This window comes from Rhipicephalus microplus, chromosome 3 (assembly GCF_043290135.1).
Source record: "Rhipicephalus microplus isolate Deutch F79 chromosome 3, USDA_Rmic, whole genome shotgun sequence".
Classification (NCBI taxonomy): domain Eukaryota; kingdom Metazoa; phylum Arthropoda; class Arachnida; order Ixodida; family Ixodidae; genus Rhipicephalus; species Rhipicephalus microplus.
In genome coordinates this window covers 154220554-154243317 of record NC_134702.1, presented here as the reverse complement: position 1 = coordinate 154243317, position 22764 = coordinate 154220554, and the positions used below count along the sequence as shown (strand labels likewise).

Genomic DNA, 22764 nt, shown 5'->3' with positions numbered 1-22764 from the left:
CGGTGGCGGCACTGCAGCAGGGCGCAGAGTGTGTTCCGCGTTGCGCGCACGGTGCCTGGTCCGGTGGAGGGAAAAGCACGCCGCGAACACGCACAAGCGCGGCAGCTGTAGTCGGTGAGCGCGCTCTGCTGCTTTTGCACGCCGTTTAGTCGACGCGTGCTCTCGGGCGGCGTGCGCGCCTGCTGTTCGGAGAGCATTCGTCCGCGTAGTGCGCGCTTGATTCTTCAACGGGTGCGCGTGTGCGGCGTTCACCGTGACTCGCCGGCGGGGGCGGGCGGCGGGCGCTGGGCCTGCGGCGGCCGCCATGAAGATGGTGCAGTGCGCGGGCTGCGACCGCCCCATCCTGGACAGGTTCCTGCTCAACGTGCTGGACCGATCGTGGCACACCAAGTGCGTCCAGTGCTGCGATTGCCGCTGCAACCTCACCGATAAGTGCTTCTCCAGGGATGGCAAGCTCTTCTGTCGGAATGACTTCTTCAAGTGAGTAATAACACATCCGTTTGTCATAACCAGTAGAGGGAACTGTGAGCATGATGCGGGCGCAATACAGAGAAGCTGCAGGCTGCAACATCACTCTCTCAGTCCTTCTCACTGAAATACCCGAACAGATAGGCAGGGAAGTTATAAGCCGTGCGCTTACTTCAAAACATCATGCAAGGACAGCGTCAATGCTTGCGACAAACTTCTTTCCCAGTACATCATCATAATTTGCACTTCTCAGTAATGAATGCGGGGCAGAACTCAGGGTTTGAAACGGGACAGTTTAGGACTGTAGCTCGCATACTTTCGTTTCCATCGTCTTCTGTTAGAGTCATGTTGGCATAATTTCAATTTTAGCCTGTTGATTAGAGCCAATATTATATTTTCTCTTTAGAGATAAAATTCCTCGCGACATGACGTGGTTATTAGAACAATAACGCGCATAGTAGATATATAGTGATTATAAAAAAGTGGTGTGAATTCATGAGTACTCTGTCATAACAGACTTGGGAAATGAGAAAAATAGCTAACGAAGATCTAAAACGCGCCGCTGCTTGCACAGCTATACTGCAAACTTTATGTCTTGCAAGGTAGCCTAACAAAGGGTAAGGCTTTTCATTCGCGCGGTGAGCTGCAAAGTTGTTTGGAAAGCAGGACATTGGCGATGGCCCTCGTTTGTTGCGCCTTTCACTACTTCATTTCACCCCACATAGGAACCAGCGGAACGTGCGTTTGTGTTGTATGAAAGGGTTCTCGTATGTAAGTGACATATTTTTATGATTTTCAACGTATACTATAGCCAGAGCAAACAATGGCGTTATCAAAACATTTTTGACCGTTCACCTGGCGAAAAGCTTCAACTTAACGTCCGCATATCTGAGAAGGCATTGAAATTATTTGTATTTCAAATCTTCTTGAAAGCATATACAGCTACTGTGAAGTTTTAAACAGCTTTGTGTATGGAAATGTATTGGTTAAGACGCCTTCCCACTAACGCCATGTCACGGCGCACTAATGTGTAAGAGATGTCAAATAAGCCGAGTAATGTGCGCCTCTCGAACGATGAGACTTAAATACAATTGAAACGCTTCTATATATAGGTGCACCAGAGCCCATTTCAGCATGTCCACGAAGTGCATGCTTGTTCGACCACTCATTCGTAATTTTTAAAAAGCATGGGCTTTGTCACGTGCAGTTTTATTGTAAAAGCTCGCATCCGTTGAAAATTACGTGAAATCCGTTCTATCTTAATCGCCGGAACGGGCTCTTCATCATTGAAATTATAATAAACATTATAAACTAAAAGGCTAAACAATGGTGAAGAGGCTCTTTTTTCTATTACTGAAAAATAACTCCATATTTATTTATTCATTTACTTATTTACAGATTACCTGCATTGCTATTACTGAGGCACGGGGTGCAAAACCTGTAAAAAGAACAATCAGTAGAGTACAATGCTTAGCAAATACATATAAACACATACAAAAAAATCACCGCCAGATTTATCAGAATGGAAGTATCGATCAAGAAAAATGTTTACAATACACGTATAGAATATACATAATGCCAGAACAATTTCACAGCATAGAAAAGAATAAATCATTTTTGACATATTTACTAAGTTGCCAGTTGAGCTGTTCAACTCTCCTATTGTTCTTGGAAAGAATGAGTGGAAAACAGTGTTAGACGTGCATTGAAGGTAGATATCTTTTACCTATTATCACAGCGAGTGGATGTGTATAGGGTGGTGAACATGGTAGTCATGATGATTGATACCTGTGTTAGAGCGATATGTCTGGGGCAATAGTTTAAGCCATAGTTTATGTCTACGTACACGTAGCAGGTTCCACCCCAAAGTGACCCTTATTTGTGAAACGCTAGGGGCTATGATTATTCAAAACAAATTTTGCCGCTTGGTTCTGAAGGTTTTCTATTCTATTTAAAATATATAGTGATGGTGAAGGCCTCATATTACGCATGCATAATCAAGTACGGATCTGAACTGCAAAATAATATAAAGTTTCCTTCATTTGACGTGTCGCCTGTTTGAAATTCCCGCGAACAATGTAAAACATTCCACTGGCTTTTGCTGTGGTCGTGTCCATGTGTTTGCTCCATGTAATCGATCCAGTAAAATGAAGACCGAGATGCTTATAATCGCAGTTCATGTTGATAAGTACGCCACAGATGTTACATTTATGAATTATGATGCAATTTGCATATTTTCCTTGAGCAGCTAACGCTGCAACACTTTTTGATATATAATTTCATTTTACTTTTTTTTACACCGCCGTATGACATATGAGCGTTCGAGATACGATTCGCTTCTGACGCAATATTATAATTCTGATGATGCCCTCCTGCTTATTCAAGTGCGTTTCAAGGTGTACGCTTATATCGGCTTATCATGAATGTTTCCTTCCCATGTACATACGATAGCGATGTATCTGGCCGCTATAACAAGCGTCCCTCGTTCTCGGATGGGCTACCAGCAAATCAAATCTACACATTGCACTCACTTATTTCAGGGTGCACTGAAATAACAGATCTAAAAAATCCCCCCCCCCCTTCTTTTTGCTAGACCGTCAACAGAATTGTTTCACTCACTCATTAAACGTCGTTTAACACTTTACGAGCTAATGGTGCAGCGTTTCATAGCAACGCTAAAAGAAATGAAGAAGTGGTGCTCTTACATGCTAAAATTTTACTTCTTCGCAACACTTTTTCTGTGGTCGCTATTTGCCGATTTGGCGAATACTATGCGGACATCGGCTTTCATGCTCGCTCTTCACTTGATGGTTATAAGCCAAAACAGAATGATAAAATAAATTATTACGTACCTGTAAACGTCCATCCACATCTTAGTTAATGATGATCGAGCCACACAGAGCGATCTTTGTATTACCCGTCACGTTTTATCATATATTGCAGTAGCCGTAGCTGGATTCCAGCAGAATACGTGCGCTTCGCAGTTTTACACTGTCATTTATAAACGAGCTCTTGCGTGTAGCAGCAAACAGCGTCCACTCGCCTTGTGGCAAAGTGTCAACGCACTGTATTGTTCGACAAATCAGCACCACACATGCAGTGTCCATATTATTGAACAATAAATTGTGCGGCGCATTGTCATATATACTAGACTCAACAAGTGCACGCACTTTTTGTAATGTTCATCTCGCTACAGTTGCACTGCAGGCATTACAGATTACGAACGTTTTGTGAACTTCTATCCGAACTTTTCATTGAACAAGTTGTCGAACTATGCCTGTGTTGCTATTTAGGCAGCAAAAGTTGTCGCACAATATTGCTGCTGTTCGTAAATGAGTAAGGTTGGTTCTTGTACTTTTTTGCATTGGTATTCATGACGAAACGGACAAAGCGGGGGGGGGGGGGGGGTATGTGTGGCTAACTTGTCAAATGGTGGTCGACGTGAAAGCGCGTAAGCACTGAAGTATATATCACCCGAACAGTTTAAAGCAAGCAAAAATTTCGGGGTATTCAGAACCCCTTCAAATCCTTATGACATCGAAAACCTCTCTCTCTCTTTCTTCCTCTCTAAAATATATGCCGTTTATCAGCGTTTGGACAATTCATAACGCGTTCGCCAAAAGAATCCTCATTTAAAATATTAGAAATTTTATTACGACAGCTTTTGACAGCATTTGTAAAGCTACACTTTTCCCGAAATTATGCTGTTTTCGTTTCTCTGATACATACGAGATACTATACCAGCTTTTATGAAACAGCAAGGGCAAGCGCGCACTTAAAAGGTTGTGCATATACCTGAAGAGAAATAACTAAATGAAGAATCAGCCATGTCGTTTCTGGAAGCTATGAAACAGTACTGTTTTCTTATTTCGCACTTTTGTGCCTCTTACCACCTATACGCAACCTTTGTATATCAAACTATTAGAATTTCACAATGGAATGTGAATGTACGTCCGTTCAATACGCTCGAAATTCCGCCGCACGATACCGCGACGAATCGTGAAAATTCAAGTGATTACGATCCTGCGCTATTGTGAAAAACGTTCTCGATGTTAGTCTCCCTGACAAGCAACATTAGGTTGCAAGAAACTTCTCGCTTCCTCACTGTGGAAGTGTAATAGTTTTCGTTAATATCAACACGATGTGATCAAGCGCTTCGAGTCCTGTGAAGTGAAGTGGAGCCGAAGTGAAGGTATACACTGCGTTTACACGAACGCCTCTTGTCGGTCGGGACGCGTCCACTCCGTGGCTGCAGGCGGATTAATACAACTCCATATACACTTTAAGAGTAAAGGAGGAAAAGAGGTATATAGGTTGCTCCTTTAGAGGAGTAACTAACTTGCCACACTCATTGAACCGTTTTAGGGGTAACTTTGCTCTCACGGTTACTCCTCAAGGGAGCACACATACAGTTATTTCGTGCAAGAGAAAACTCGGGTTTTAGTTGACTTAACCAGTATTTCGTAGTGCGTTCAGGCATTTCAGTAAATGTACAATCGATGTGCAAGCATCACATCCAAAAATAAATTTTGAGAAATTTGCAGCAAACTCTCGGGATTCAAACTCATGATCACAAAGTCAGCACGAGCGTACACTAACCACTACACCACACTCGATGGGCCGTTTGCACACGGTGCAAACATTCCTGCAGTTACCCCCAAAAGACGGGCGCTTTAATTCGCAAAATTGAAAGTGCCCCTCCTTACCGTGCCATGTGAAATCTTTCGCGTTGTTCTTTTCAAGGAGCACAGAGCCCTTTTCGGGGTAACTGCGCAGGTTCTCCGGAAAACATTTAGTGTATGTGCTACGCATTTGGACTAATTGGTTCATGATCGCGAATGCAAAAGCTGCACTAAATAGACAGGATCAAGACAAGAGTATAATGCCACAGCACCGTGGTCTGTGTCATTTTACTTATGACGGGAACGGTGCGCAGAACAAGAAAACAAGACATAGAGGCGACACACCCATCACTGCAATCACAACTGAAAGTTTATTCGAAGGAAACATGAACTTATCAGCTACGTCCTTTCTTCGTCCTGTCTTCTTAGCGCTGGTATTACAATTATTTGATTGAACCCTGGAAACTTACTCGAATAGCGCTCTGATTCCTTTTGCATATATAACTAAACGCTGTAATCTAAAGCTACTGCGGTCCGACGCACCACTACCCGCACCGATATAGTGTTTCATGGTTTCCTCGCGACGCACCCGTTGCATACGTGGGAGCATATACCCCGGCATGCAAATACATTCGCAATCTGACCAGCTTTAATTGCCTTGTTCTCGTCTACAGGAATATTTCGCACAAAAGCTTGTACATGACTTCGACGCGTCTTATTTAGCGCACAGGCTGAAAACATGCTTTCGATTGCTGCTCTTCACATTGTTTTGTGTTCGGATCACCAAGTTAGATTGTTGCTCCATGACTGTCAAATCTATCATGTTCGTGGTGCGCCTGCAGCGCGAAGTTGGTATAGCCGCTCACGTAACAATGGCATTCCGTGCACGCGTCCGTGACGCATTGTGCCGGTGTCAACTATATAACACTATATGTCTCCGCCTTGATTGTTTCCGTTTTTATGACAGGTTTAAGAAAATGAGCGTATATACTCGTCTTCTTATTTTTATTTGTTATATAGGTACATCATGTATTGTGAATGGAATGTAAAAACTGTTTTTGTCCTACACCATGCATTTCGCAAAGCGTGTTTTTTTTCTTTTACAACGAAAGCTGTTGGCATCACAAGGGTCGCGTGCGGCACCGTCATTGTCTACCGCTGACGCAGTCGGTGTCCGTAACCACTATACTGCACGAAATAAAAAAATCTCAGTAAATAAAGAACATTAAGGACACCATGGGATTTGAACCTGGGTACCCTGAGGGCGAGCTCAGTATTCTACCACTCAGCCACGCCGGTTTTTCCCTTTGTTTACAGTTGAACTTCACACTCGGGGGACAACATAAATATACAACAATAGAAAACAACCATGACATAACAATTACTACGGCCTTCAAGCACTGTTAAAGCACCGAGCCACGACGGTTCTTGAAACTTGTTCTCAAGGCTTTGGCAGGCTTGATCTCGGGAAAGGAATTGCGTTATTATGAGTAATAAAGTGTTTTAGAACAGCAAAGAAACAACCAGGCGTCACACAATGCTAATTGTGTAACGAGTGGGTCCTCCAATGCTCCAACCTATTACATAAGCTTGTTCCTGACCACTTATTAACTGTGGTGCATACCCACCTCGAGCATGATTCTTCATCGTCGTCAATGACTATATATCAATATTTCTTGCAAATGTGTAGCGGATACCACGCTTCACCGAAGAATAATGAAGGATAGTGTAGTGAACGGGAGAATGTTTATATTAAATCGAAATCAAATTGGCTTCAGAGTGGGCTGTTCAACATAGTGTGCACACGCAGACTTAGAAAGCCGCATTCACCTTGCTGGTAAAAGAAGACAACATGCTACTCCAGTGACATTAGACATAGTGAAAGCACATGAGAGTGTGGAACACTCAGTTTTATTGGAAACATTACAGAGCCAAAATTTTTCAAAATATATAATTGCGTCCGTGAGAGAATTTCTTACGGAAAGTGAATTTCATTTCTTTAAGGATGGTTGCGCATTGTCGAAGTTCAAGCTGACTCACGATGTCCCCCAGGCCACTGTCTTGTCGCCAATACTTCCTAACAAATTAAAGAGCTCAATCCCGAATTGCGAGGACGTGAAGGTGTTTGCATATGAATATGGTATTACATTTTTGAGGCAGATAGTGACATATGCTCTTTGTATCAAAAACTACACACATATATAAATATGCTGGAGATATGACTCGAGGCAATCAGCTTGACAATAAATGTAAATAAAAAAGCATTGTTGATATTCTCTTTACCTGATCCCACCTCAATTTCACTATACGCTATGAACGCCCATTCCACCGGCAGAGTCGCTTAAATATTTGGGAGTAATTTATAATGGCAAGCTAAACTGGACTCCCCACATAAAGAGCATTGCATTTAAAGCATAACGTGCCTTATAGGCATTCTTCGCTGACTGAGCAGCCGTCGATATGGATTACCGAGGACCACACTGGTGATGATATACAAAGTGTATATGGGACCAGTGTTTGAATTCGGGTGTGTATAATGTTCTCAGGCAGCCTTGCTTACAAACTGAAGCCTCTGGTTATGCTGGAACGAGAAGCCTTGCGCTTGTGTCTCCTAGATTAAAAAATACCAACGTTATGTATTAGGAAGTGTGATTGCCCACATTGCCTTGTTGTTTCAGTATTCTGACGGTTCAGACATTCTTAAAGTGTCATAGCTATCTGCTAAGACGGTCTAAATATGATTTTATACATGCTTCAGTCTCCTTTTTTTTTTCTGCCCATCGGCCTCGGTTTGGAACTCCTCGGATTATTTTTGTTCAGAAACAACTGTACAGAATAAACGTGAAAATACGAAATGTGTCTGCTGCTAATGTATCAAACTAAAATCTTAAGATAGAATACGATTATATTTTCCCCTAAAAGCCCAAATCACAATCATCCAAGGTCTCAAACAGCCGACATCAAGATTAGCTTGCACACGTGGAAACAACTATAATATAATAGCCACAGATGCTTCAATGACGGAAAAAGAAGCCAGGTGTAGGGATATACTCCCGTTTGCTTGGCTGGTCTTTTTCATTGGGCTGCCGGACTTTAGCCGCGTTATTGCAGCAGAATTCTTGGCAATGATTCTGAAAATTATCTTTGAATGCCCATGCATATTGTAATAATTACCTACTTCTTCTCTGTCTGTACGTCGCTTACAGCGTCATCCAAATCAATGGCCTTAAAGGCGTTTCTTATTCTGGTCACCCCACAACTGAAGCTACTAAAATTATAATTTTAGTAGCTGTATGAGTACTATAGTATGAGTACCAGATTATTGTGGGTTAAAATGAAATGAAATGACTGAAATAGCACAAGTGGCATTAAATATTTCAGCACTTTCGGTCCTTCCTGAAATGGCCACTATAAGTGCTCTAAGATACGGAAAATTTTCACTTCGTGCAGATGTGCATGGAATGAATAACGTCACGGACAGAGTTGAGCCATTCAAAGTTTCCGTGGAAAATTCAGCGTTGTCCTGCTATAGACTGTTGGAAATCATAAGAAGTAGACTAAGATGTCGTGTCCCCTCGTTAAATTTGTATTAACACAGGGCTGGTCTGGTGGTATCTCCCCTATACTCAACCCTTAGCTGTTTAGAAACCGAAACAATACATTATTTTTTTTTTCAATATGTAGCCCGTACAGAATATTAGAAAAAGGGATTCTTGTTATGCCGTTCTCGGGCTGACAGTTGAGAACGTACTTTTCTGCTGTGCTTCGGCTTCGGGCTACAACCACAAAAGCACTTTTGAGGCTGTTTGTGTTTATACCTTCACGAAACGAAATTGATTAGGCTTTGATTGGCTATTTGTCTCTTATTAGTGCAGCAAAGGTTTAACATAAAAATTTATTTAAACATTATTATTTTTTGTCCAAGTTCATTTGTAGTATGGATAATGACTATACCGCCTGGTCTGAAAACAATTATTGCACTGTTTTTGTGTTACGTACGTCTTTTTTTTTCATAAATATTCTCTACAGAATATGTCTCAATAACTGAGGTAATCGATTCTCGACTGATCTTCCTGAGTGAGTGTGAGCCATGTTTAGGCATCATCGTCATCGTCATCAATGCCGGCCTACTGCAAAAAAAAAAACAACTCATGATTTAATATGGCGTATACAGTGGGTAAGCAGCAAGTGCACATGTGCTTGTAGCATTTACCCAAAAATTGTTTTAAAAAACCTGTAAAGAGGCCGCTCTTCCATCTTTCGTTGTGACGGCGCGCTTGGCGGTTTTTCGTTATTTTCCCTCTTTAGTGACGTTTGTATACCATTCAAACTTTCCGAAAACACGCGCGTTTATCGCATTCTTCTGCACTTTTTCACGTTTTTTCAAACGAACATTATTATTGTTCCTATCTAATTTCTCTTTCTTTTTTTAGCAAGCGTTGTAAAAAATGATCTTTTATGAGGTACAGTGTGGCCAATCCCCCATGTGGGTATGAGCCAAGATCTCCTAGGAGACAAGACAAGACAAGACGCGCGTGTATGGATTGCTAGAGTATTTCTTGGCGTGTTGCGAAAGCTGCAAAGCTTCCTAAAGTATATGTCGTTTATTTTGCGGGCATGCTCGGGATAATTTTATATTCTAACAAGTCACACACTGAAGCGTGTTCACAATGGGCAGTTTTTGGGCTGTTTTCAAATTACGCGAAATTGCGAAAGCTTTATCGCATTTTTTTTTACCCTTTATCTCTCTAAGCTGTACATTCGAATGGTTGCTTTCGATTGCTCTAGAGCGCTCTGGTGAGGCTCCTAGCACTCAGCTTTTAGAAAACAAGTGCTTTGCATTCAGCTGGTCCTTTCGCAGCCCACATGGCTCCAGCTCAAAGCACTCTGAGGTGCTCCCGATGCCAACCTTGGAGTCCGAGCAAAACTCGATCACGTCACTCATCCATGCTTTTGTTCTGGTGTGACGCGGTGACGACTTTATGAGCCTGAGCATGCGGTTTGGTTGTTCGCAAGGGAAGACGCTGTGACGTGTATCCCTTTCCGGCTGAGATCGATCCGCACTGTACGGCTGCGTGTTCGGCCATAAGACGCGCTTTCTTTGGCTTGAATCAAGCTTCGTAGATTAATCCCAATTATTCTGCTTGGCAGCGCTAGGAAGAATGAGCCGCTAAATTTAATTACACGTTAAGAAACCACAACTGGCGGTCAAACTGAATCAGGGTTCGTCCCCACGTATTTGAAAATAATATCGCATGTTTTAGCACGTAAAACACGCCGCGGTTTGTTCAAGAAAGAAATTAAAATAAAATATAGGCTTTTTGTTGCTCGACAATCGTTGATGAAATGACAAAACAAGGTGTCAAATTCAGTAAGTCGATTGCGGAGGCATGCCCTAATCACGATGAATTCGCTAGTAAACAAGCCTCGTGGTTTCGGGACATTATCTGCGTATTAAGATGGGTCACGTTATGTTCGACCTCGACCGTTTAGTTTTGAGCGCAGTAAACTTGTACACTGTGTGCCATAGATTGCTCCGTAAAACTTCTGACTAGCTGGAACTGCAGCGGAAAGTATAAAACTGCTTATGCGTTGTTTTGTTTAGTTTTTTATTAACCTAAAGCAGGTGCGTTTTACTCCTTCACGGCATATTCCGGCCGTGCCCCGATAATCGGGCCAACTGTAGGCACAGGCACGCAGTTTACATTAGCAGGAAGTTGACTTCCTGATTATGGTTTATTCCCCGTACACGTGTTCTTTGTGCGAACATCGGCACGCTGCAACCATATGGCAAGTGCATAATGCGAGGACTTCTCTTTTTTTTTTTCAAAGCACAGATGTGCTGCCGACATGTGGTGCGCTGCATGCTTGTCTGATCATCCGTGCCATTGTCGTTCGGAGCAATGCTATCGAAAATATTGTGCGACTATAAGCGTTCAGTACATTGAACTACGAGAATGTCAGCTGCTCGTTTTCTGTTGTATGGGCCGTATTCGATCTCTTTGGAAGAACTCTAGAGATGATCTCTCACATGCGCCTCCGTGGAATAAACAGTCAAAAAGTCGCGGCTTCGATCCCGACCGTATACGTATATAGCAGTGGCATTTCGATGGGGGCAAAATGTATACCTGTGCACACCGTGCGACGGCAACGCACGTTAAAGAACACCAGATGGTCCACATTTTCGGAGCCTCTCCGCTACGACGTCTGTCGTGATGAGGTCAAGGTTTGGGAGTGTAAAACCCCCGGTGTTATTATCATTAGAATAGTTGCTCAAATAGGTATAGTTGTGCTGTAGTTATTTTCTTCGTGGTGTTTTACGTGCATCCAACTATAAGTACATAGATGTTACATATTGTAAATCTTTCGTTGTAATGCCACATAAAAGGGGAGAGCTATCGATTGATTCCCAGTCTCGTTGCCGATCACTATATCCCTCGTATAATCTTAGTTATTAGAGCGACCGTCTGAAGAAAGCACTTAGTTGCAGGTTTGATCCCCGGTTCCGGATGAATTTTTTTATCAGCTAAGAAACATTTTTTCTGAGAAACGCGACTGAATTCTCTTGTGACGTTGTCCTATACACATGGGTTAATGTCGATTTTTTTCTTTTGGATGGGATTTATAAGTTCAAACGTTGTACCATGAACAAGACGGACGGACGGACGGATGGACAGACGAACGGACAGACAGACAGACAGACAGACAGACAGACAGACAGGCAGGCAGGCAGACAGAGGGACAGACAGACTTGGGGCTCTCGTATACCTTGGGGGGGGGGGGGGGCAGCCACTTTCCTTTTTTCGCGCTCCTCTTTTTGCGTTGTTAATTTGTCTTGACATATAGAACTTCGAAGTGTTATGTTCTGGTAGTTATTTTGGAACTGTTTCTCCTCGTCATCTCTCATATGCTCAAAAAGGAGCAATTAAGTGCCTTGAAGACGCACTTTTTGGTTTTAGAACATTATTTTAGCCGTATGTTAACTCAGCAAAGCCCAAAGAAAGCACTAGTTCCCGTGCATTTATGTGCTGTGGGTCGTCATGGTGAGCATCACGTTTCCAAGCATCAATGACCGCGCCCACTTTTAAACAGCATAGCTTTTTATTCCGCGGTAAATGTGAAGATTATGCTAAATATTTTTGTGTTCAGCAATGCTTTCAACTATATTTGAAGTCATCGTAAACTTGTGCAAAGACTTACGCATGCATTCGCACACACCTTGCACTTACATATGCATTAGCCTTTATGATGCACGCAACTACCGTCTCAAGCACATTATGTAACTCGCCGCTGAAAATATTTTCGCAGTATTTGGAAACATATTCTCCCGAAAAGTTTAAAAAAAATGCAGAGTATCTCCTCATTATATAGCTTTAGAGTACTTAAAAAATGGGAAAAGCATTCCATATACCCACGTTAACAATACAGCACTTGGTGTGACATGCCTGCGTCAATACTGGCAATAGTATATTGCGACATGCAGTTTTCAGTGAATCGTGCATCGGTTTAAACTTGTTCTGTATTATTTATAGTACGCTTAAATCGTATCAGCCAGCAAAATGAAAGCAAAGGCCAGTGACGTAGTCCTTTGCGTATACAGCGTCGGACTTAGTAAACCATCGGTCTGTGTACTAGAACAATGTAGTTGATAACTTTTTGTGCGTTCCTTTATATTTTAGCAACATTTCTTTGTATGCATGACTGCAGTAACGAGCGCGGCGTTATAAAATAAAGTGCGATAATATTCACATTACGTGCATGGTGGTCATCATGCGTTCACTCCACATGGTCATATTTTCGTTGTCTTAGCAGAGTAGAAAGGGAACAGGAGTTCAAGATTGTGTGCAACATTAGACCTTATCTAATTCCGTGATGTCGTCGAATATTCTGTGGGCGACTTTTTAGACATGCATAGTTGGCAGAACGGCAAATAAAAGTACGTTGAGGCGAGAGCTTCCATCCTTGCGCAAAGACTCGCTCCGTTCCTCTCTCTATCTCGCTCTTAAAAGAGAATGACGTAACCCAGAACTTATTCATTGTTCTTGTTTATTCTTTAAAACTCTAATACGGGGTGCTAGAACCTAAATGTATTCAATAACTAGACGTAATGTTAAGTACTACTTGGTTGAATAATATGTAAGATTCCCGGGTTCTTTGTACTATATATGAAACTATAGTAGCGGCTTCTACCGTCTACATACTGTGTGCCCCACATTGGATACTATCTTTCATGAGATACAGCAGCGTCTGCAGCCTATAGATTACGACGCAACTTGACACTCGTCCGAGCCCTTGCGCGGTCGTAGAGCTCCGAGTTTTCCGCCGAGTGTCAGTTTGCAAACCTTTATATACACCGAAGTGTCCACTTCATAAATTTAAACTCTCGATGACAACTGCCAATCTTGTACTTTGAACTGACCAATCTTGTGCTTCGAACTGGCCGCACTTCAAACAAAACGGCAATCCGCAGCGCAATACACGCTTGGCTTGCCAATGGACGCTGCACTGAATGGGTGGATGGATAGAAGGAAGGCGGGGCAGCACACAGGATATGTAGGCATGTTTATTATAGGCTGTTAACAGGTATGTCCAGCCTGCTGCCCAACACGTGAGGTAGAGAATGACGGGTTAAAAAGAAAGAAAGGGAGAAGATACAAGTCAAAAGACACCGAACGTGCTAGCCATCGCTTAATTCCGATACCTTCATGAACTGCAGGAGGGCTCGTATTGCTCGAGCTCCTGCAGCTCTTACCGACGGCCTCCCACGAAGAACACAGAGAGGGCTAACCACGCGAATGACGGTCCTGTACGCACGCAACTGTCGTCCAAGCCTCCCACGCATCGAGTTCGTATACACCTTTGCGTCGATGGCGCCATAACCCGCGAGGGAACACGTGAAGGCCCACAGCTTGTCTTCACGCGGCTCAAGCGAGTCCCATATACGCAAACGCTGCCTCGGATGACGCGGAGAGATTGACAGTCGCTCCCCACCCGCGGTCCCGCCCAGCGTGCCATTTGCAAGTCTGGCTCTCGGCTTGGCGGATCCCCTTTTCACGAGCTTTGCTGACTCAGGCGAGAAGTTTTGGCAATGACTCGGATAAGACACTACAGCTGCAAGAGTTGTTCCCCCACCGTATGCTCTTGAACATTCAGGAATTCTGTTTTGTTTTTTAACGGTAACTTTTTTTTGCTCAGATGTTAAATAACGTTGTTTCGCAACAACGAAACTCTCGTTCACGAAGGCGTAAAGAGGAAATCACACGAAGTATCGGAGGCAAACGAAGTCAGCAATGCCCCGCTACACCTCACGGGATATTACCAGTGCCCCCCTACTGAGACATGGTTAAAAGACAGTCGAGTATATGATCTTCGGCAACACACACGCTAAAACGTACAAGTGTCATCGCAGAGGTCGTTGAGGAGCCCAGCGCGTCCACTCCTCGCTGGACAGACAAAACCGTCAGCTCAAAGCGCACTGCAAGTTCTGCATACCTTAGAAGCCAGTCCTTGTAAGCCACCTTTTGCATCACGAATTGCAGTGCTCAGCTAAGACAGTCGAAGCCGGTCCGTACTCTGCGACAGTTCGCACATGCGCGATACACGCAGCTATGCGTGCTAGCGTATTACTTAACCTCTCCTTGCTTCTCTCTTCCTTTCCTCCCCTTCCTCCGTGGAGGGTAGCAAACCGTGTTAATCCTGGTCAACATCCCTGCCTTTGCTTTTCTCTCTCTCTCTCTACAGGCTCCCTTGCGCATTCACGTAAGATGACTCGAAGGTGGATGTCACCGCCTCCTCCTTCTCACTTGTCTCCTCCCTAACATCGTTCTCCGCAGCAACTGTAGCGCAATTTTTTCAGTCATGATAAGCCAACTAGCCCAATACTTCACTTTGCTCCTCTCACTCGATGAGTATGTAATGGAGCAGGCAAAACGAGCCGTGGTTTCACGTGCCACTTCCAAGCACCACCTTCGTTTTTCGCCCTCGAGGTCGCGCGCTCGCAAGTTTCTTTTCGCCGCCCGAAAGAGGGCGCTACAACGGTGTCGTGCGGTGTTACGTCACATGACGTCACGGCAGAATTTGTGCCGTCGTATCACGTCTTATTACGTAACGATCTTTTTATAATTCATCCCTGACGCCGCAAGATGGTTTTTTGATGAATTCCCCGTTTGATGAGGCTTTCGTATTTGAAATAAAAACAACGCACTGAAAAAAAATACTTGACGAGGCGTATAAGGTTTTCATCTCGATAAAACTCTTTCTACGCAATCACGTTCACCCCGGGGCTCGTTTGCATCTCACCGAACCTAAGGCAAGGCATGGTGGACAGCATCCGGAGATACGAGTTGTATATACGATTCACTTGAAGTAAATTGGAAAGGGGACGACAACGCGAAAATGGTGCTACAGCTCAAGCACAAAACATGGCCAACCTCCTTTTAATGTCGATTGAACAGATTAAACACGGGCATCAAAAAAGTGGCAAAAGATATTCTGTGATATAAATAAGCGTAAGTTATTTGACCCCCCCCCCCCCCCCCCGACTCGTGTTATAAGGTGCATGTAAGCTACAATACCGCCGCTTCTGTCAATACGCAACCAGCACATCTGTACTCTAACCTTTGACCTCGGGCACAATAGAACACCTACAACGTCACCATTGACTGAAGCGAATACACGCCACTGCTCTGCTAACCTTTGAGCAATAAATAGCTTGCAATTGCGTCACTGAAGCAACCACGTCACGGTATTGGTACGGTGGGAGGCGAGGCTTGTGTTACCACGTTGGTCAGTCGGGACATTGCATGCTTAATCTCTTTATCTTCATGCGCAGATCCCAAAAAGCAGGTTAACCGCCGCAAGATTATGTCGCCTCGACGTTATCAAAGCCGCCGTGTAGTCACCCGTATATCAAGAGCTTACGTCTATGACGTCACGTGCAAGCTTTCTGTACAAGAGGAGTTTTGGATATGAGTGCATTGAAAAAAGAAAGTTGCTTTTAACTCTGGCGTGAGACAAATATACAAAAATAAAAGCAGCCACACAGTTGGAGCACGCACGGGCCTCTTTTTCTCATCCAGCGTGCTGCTGGGTCACGACGCCGAGTGCACGAGGACGCCGGACGCGAACCCCCCGTGAGTTACAGCCTCGGTCGTAACTCAGCTGCTGCCGCTGCACGGCAGCTGTCTCGAAGCCCACGGAGCTCGCCCTTCTCTATGCAGGCTACGGCGTGTGAAAGGGAATGCGACGCCCAGTTTAGTGTGCGGCATGGAGGGACACTAAGTGGAGATACTAAGTATACTGCGAGGATGTATACTACGTGCGAGAATTCGCCAACACGAAATCCTCGCATCTCTCATCAAACGCAATAATTGACTCTCGGCACGTCAACGAGAGTGATACAATATATCAACATCACCAGATCACATCATCAAATTTTGTGAGTCATCATGACGTCGTGCAATGACGTAGACAAATAGCATCGTCGTAAGCCAAATACTCCTAGCCCCCGCCACCCCCACACCCCCGGGAGGTCAAAAATGAGATTCGCAATGGGTGCAAAACTAAGATTTAAGCGATGACGTGTTTTTCTTAGTGGTCTTGCCTTTGATTCCCAGCTTTCATCAAGCGCTCCTTCTGATAGTTTCCTTTTGCTGTGTTTCAGGTGCACAGTGGATTAAAAACTAATTAGTTTTTATTTATTTAACCTACGTTGAAGTCATCGGACAAATCAGAGTATACAACAAAATAGAGAAACAATCATTCAAACCGTGCGCGTTCTTTAGCGCGCTGCGAAATTTCGTTTCAGGACGTAAAGCCAATGAGGTACACGGCGATGAAGATGAAAAGTGACATGCCAGAACTAAATAGAAAAGAAACTGTGATATAACGTAGGACCGATGGCAATCGTCATCTCTTAACAAATATGTAGCATAGCAGTGTGTATACCTGCTATCTTTTTTGTTGTTTTTGTGCGTGTCTATTTCGCCACGAATACACCAATAATGGTGTCAACTATAGCGTTCGATCCCTGGGCTCTATTTCCTGCCCTAACCTGAGTCAGTGACCAGCGAGCACGCACGCACACACATACACATACACGCGCACGCACACGCACGCACACACAAACACACGCACACACACATACATACACACGCACACACACGCACGCGCACACACACCACACACGCACACACACGCGCGCGCGCGCTCTTACGCATACATACATACATACATACATACATACATACATACATACATACATACATACATACATACATACATACATACATACATACATACATACATACATACATACATACATACATACATACATACACACACGTATTGAGGGAGAAAGAGTCTGTAGAAATAAAGAGAGGGTGAGGTCCCTGTGTTTTTCGGCTACTATCTGCACGTGAGCCTTCTTCTTTTATGTTTGCCATCCACTCGTTTCTCTGCAAAAACTTTCTCTAGCGTAATTCTTTTTTTTCGGGACGCTCGGACTCGTGGATTACCGCTGGCGTGACGATCGATGGCGTTAAACGGGCCATAACGGAGAGCCATTGATCGGACAGACGGTGCGAGTTACACGGCAATATGTCCGTACGTCATTTTCTCTCTCTTCTCTATATACCTCGCCAGCGTTTCGGCTCACGCAAGGCCTATACCGCTGTGAGAGGCAACACGCCTGGTACGCAGGCGCAACTCCTCGCAGCGCGTCACGCGTTGAGAGTGCACTCCCTCCCACGCCCTGTCGCAACCCGTTTTAAAGGAACGGCGTCTATAGTGCACGCTCATCACTCACCGCTGCCGATACGGCAGCGCGCCAAGCATTCGTACTTCTACTCTACTCTCCCCCCCCCCCTCAACCTCAATATATTTCTAAATCTACAAAACAGCGGTGGCGATGATCACATGCAGAAGCCTTTAGACTTAGAAGGTGCTTCTTTCCCTTGCTTTTGACACAAACCACGAAGGCTATGGACCTGTCGGAGCTGCGTGCTTTCGAACCACATCGCGTGTCCTGGCCAAATCCTTATACGAATGAATTTTCTGCATATATTCGCGCTTTGCCACAACCCTTGTGGACGCACGCCGCTGCTTAGTCGACCATCTCTCTCTCTCTTTTAAGCTGGACATTCATGCTTTCTCTGCAGTGAAGTACTCGATTACACTACAATGGATTCCTGGACACTGCGGCCTGGTTGGCAACGAAACAGCCGATAGCGAAGCAAGAGCGGCATTATACAACGCTCCTATGTACGTCAAAGTACCCTACTCGCGAGGTGACGTCAACACATTGTTGAGATCACTCATGCGCGAATGTGCTACCAATTACTGGTTGCTACCAGATCACCGGAACAAGCGACTGCGGGAAACAGACCCCAGTATGACTTTTCGTCTTCCAGATAAAATCAGCCGAAGACATGCTAATATACTACACCGGATTCGCCTGGGCGTCGCCTTCACTCGTCACTACACCCACCTAATCGGCCGTGCGGACAGCCCAAATTGTGAACGCTGCCAAGTGCGCGAAACGATAGCTCACATATTTTGTGACTGTGCATTATACGTGGCACAAAGAGCAATGCTAACTGCAACGTTGGCAAGCATTGGACGAACACCATTAAGTGAAAGCCACATATTATCAGCAATGAGCGACCAAACAGTGTCAAAAACTGCTACAAAGGCTGTTCTAGACTTTATAAAAAGCACTGGACTAGAAACTAGACTGTAGGGTACTCTACAAAGTGGCTACTGTACATACGCACCACCACTTCTTGTCCCCATCATCACCCTTCATCCCTCTTTCTTTCCCCTTTCCCTTATCCCCTGTGTAGAGTAGCAGGCTAGAGCGAACTAGCTCAGGCCGACCTCTCTGCCTTCTAATAAATTCTCACTCACACACACACTCTCCATGGGCAAAAGGTTCTCGTTCATTGTGGTCGGGACGCCTTGTGCAGTGCTCTACAGGGCGATGTGGCGGAGGAATACAGAACCAGTGCATTGACCTTGAAAAAAAGAAAGCATGCAGGAGCAGGTGGAAACGTGAAATACACACCTGAATGAAGCGTACTCGTTTACCCACCTTCGAGGATATTGTGGCCACATGCTTTGTAGGCACAAGTACACATAGAAAATTCGTGTCAGTAGAACCTTGCTTTTGTGAGCTGCATCATTACGCGAATTTACGACGATAAAGTTCTTTTTTTTTTCACCTCAGTGCACTGATGTGCTTTATTTGTGACCATTGAAGTGTACATTCGCATAACGAAGCAGCGTGCATAACGAATAATTTTTCTGGCCCCGGAAGCATCGTTCTACAGGTTTTTTACTGTGCATAAATAGCGCGCTCTGCTATCGTGACAAAAAAACAAAAAAAATGAAAAGCGCACGTTTTAAATCCCGACTTAGCGAGAGGATACGTCGTTACGCGCAAAATGAAATTCCGCCCTTTCTAACGAGCAAACAAATTGACGATAAGCGAGCAAGCGTTACGGCGTTAAGCGGCGCACATATTTAACTGCGACGATCGCCTCCCTCTCTCCCGCCCTCCTCCTTACACCGCCATTACGACATTAGCGCAGCGGTCGTCGCCTCGGGAACGATTATGAGCGCCGTCGGGCTAAATACGTAATGACGCCTTTCTCGCGCCGACTGAGCAGCCGAGGGGTCGACGACGCAAATGCAGCAAAGAGCGTGACGCGCAGCCAGTGTTTTATAAGGAAACAAAAGAGCGATGTTCGTCTTCGCCCCTCCCGTCGCGTGTTGAGGGCGCATATACACAAACACGGTCGAAAGAGAGAAACGGAGTTATGTACATAACGCGATCTCCCTGTGGCGAGCTGCGGGAAAGGACGCGAGTCGAAGGAAGGCGGGCCAAGGACGGCCAAGGACGACGCAGGCGATGAGTGCGCGATTGTTTACCGCGCAAACAAGGGCGGTCGCGAGGAAGGAGCGGACGGGTCTGTGTGTGTATCTGTGTGTGTGTACGACAGTACGGGAAGTGCTATCGCCTTCGCTTATTCCGACCATTGCCCCCCCCCCTCCCCCCTTCTTTCATTTGCGTCTCCAGCGATGCGTGGCGGTTCCCCGAAGCGTTGCTATACTTTGCACCGAGGCCCTCAGTTTAGGAAGACTTGTGCCTATAGCAGATAAGTTAAAACAGCATGAATTATTCATAACTATACATAAGAAAAATATTTATCTCACTGAAAATACATCTGTACACAGAGAAATAGGTTACATAAATGCCGGACGATCCCTTATGTATTTGCCTAGCATGATTACAGCGCAAATGCCATCTTATTCTCCTTTTCAGTAGACTGCTTTAGTCCCATGGATCCGAAAGCTTTCCGTATCCAACATGGATTTTGCATGGTGTTCGGAATCGAATGAATAGAACGCTTTCTTCGTCTCAGGTTGTTTTGCAGTGTCTCCGCGATATGCTCGCATTTCAGCAAGAAAAGTTGTCGTGTCATAACGTCGTCATCGGAACGCCACGTGGTTTGACGCCACAAGTGTTGCGGCTTGTGGTGCCATGGTGACGTCATCTCACGATGATTTTCCTTTTTCTATCGGTCGTGTTGACGCCACCGGCGCCGATGGTCACGTTTCGAATTAGATGAGGCCTCTGAAGCATTCGCGCTATACACATTGCAGGGCCAAGTAACCTATAGGCTGTGCCACGTCGTGGTTCCCACTTTGTAAGCAACCAGAGTAGACAACAATGTGCCACTCTTTGACAGTGACGTCATGCATGACGTTGCTTCTCATGCCTCTCGCACAGCCCCCAACCAAAAAAGGCGCCACAGCCCCCTCTTGTTTTTGTGATGGAGGTATTCTACCGAGAACATGCAATTAAAATAGGTGTCTTTTTTTTTAAGGCATTCACTAGTGATCCCCCTTCAAAAAAAATAAAAATTCTGGCTAAGGGCTTCTCCCACGCGTGATGGCGACCAGGGGAAGATCCACTGCTAATTCATTATATATAGGATATAGAAACGTGCCCTCAACAAAACAACATTGATTAGTTGATCTACAGTACACATATGGTTGGAATGCAAAGAAAACACAGCCTTCCATGTCATCTGGAAAACGTGTTGACCGCGATCCGCCGGCTTCATTTCCTTGTGCTGCCCCGCCGCGGTGGTCTAGTGGCTAAGGTACTCTGCTGCTGACCCGCAGGGCGCGGGTTCGAATCCCGGCTGCGGCGGCTGCATTTCCGATGGAGGCGGAAATGTTGTAGGCCCGTGTGCTCAGATTTGGGTGCACGTTAAAGAACCCCAGGGGGTCTAAATTTCCGAAGCCCTCCACTACGGCGTCTCTCATAATCATATGGTGGTTTTGGGACGCTAAACCCCACATATCAATCAATTTCCTTGTGCTGCCCTTCGCCTCTTTGGTGAGGTTCTGGTAAAGGCGGGAACAATCCTTACTATCAGACGAAAAGCCTCCGAGATGCATACACGTTTCGCAACTTTTCCGCTAGGGGAAGGGTGTATGCTCTGGGGCATCGTGATGCTCTCTGAGCAAGTGGTGAGAGCACAAATAGGAGCGCTGAGCTGTGCTCCCAACTATATGTCTACTGAAGTTGCACCTTTTCCTTTCCTCAACCTCTCGTTTCCCTCAAATTTTGAGGTTAAACGGACGGTTCTTACTTCATGCATTACCCGGGTTGTTCGCGTCACACTCGTGAGTCGTCGTGGGGTGAATTATTCATCAGCGTCTAATAATTATGCGGGGGAACGTTCGCTACGTGTCGGGGATGCGCGCCATAACGGCCCTTGGATGTGGTTGAAGACAATGTAAAACGTATACACGGGCGCGCTCGAATGCATGCACACACCGCGTTATGTGTATAAGTCACAGCGCTTTATAGCACTGTGACTTCGCTTCATAGCAGCGACAAATTCAAGGCTTGGGGCCTTACCGACCTTGACTATACACATAATGTATACAACTGCGTTCGAAGCCATGTCGAGGCACCGTGCAGTGCTGAGCTTGACGGGAATCAGTGCTTAATATGCGAGAAATGCAAATTACTGGCACTACGTAGAAATATATGCAGATGTAATGTGTGCCCACGTGTCTGTGTGCGTATTTCACTTACAAATTTTCCCGTTAGACTATTTGAGTTATTGAATTGAATAACGCTAAGCGTTCGATGGCATCGCTTTTGGTACTAACTCGTTAGAGTATCGCTATTTGTCATCGCGAGCAATTGCCTGCTTTATTACTACGACTTAATCCATTGATTCAGTCAACACGCAACAATACGTCGATTGTTTACTGTTTCCTTTAACGCTCAGTGCCTGCACAGTACAGGTAAAACATTGACGGCTTTACGCTTGTTGTCAAAAGGAAGTCCCAGTAGAAAAAGCATGCCTATACTTCCGCTGCATCTTCCTTAAGCTTGTTTTGGACGGGGTTTAGTTCGACATCTCCGCGCAGGCTTTGTTCGAGTCAGTTCTGACAATGGCGGGCATTTCTGAGCCTTTATATTGTGACGTCATTTTAAAGCTATCGTTTGAAGAACAAAAGCACGTGCATGAAGCACGTCAAGTTCTCTGTATTTTATTGCACTTAGAAAGCATCCTGACGTCATTTGGCCTAGCTCCTTTACCTTTCTTTCTTGTTTTCTTGTTTTTCTTTGCCTTTTTTTATATACATA

General features: G+C 44.8%; 1 protein-coding gene across 1 annotated transcript in view; it reads left to right on the top strand.

Annotated features, from left to right (window-relative positions):
• Nucleotides 1–200: 200 nt before the first annotated feature.
• Nucleotides 201–22764, top strand: part of LOC142803972 (LIM/homeobox protein Lhx1-like) — a 194709-nt gene continuing 172145 nt past the window's right edge. The window contains exon 1 of the mRNA XM_075890367.1: nucleotides 201–480. Within this exon, the coding sequence (XP_075746482.1) occupies nucleotides 305–480 (176 nt within the window). The 5' untranslated portion in view covers nucleotides 201–304. The remainder of the gene's footprint in view (nucleotides 481–22764) is intronic.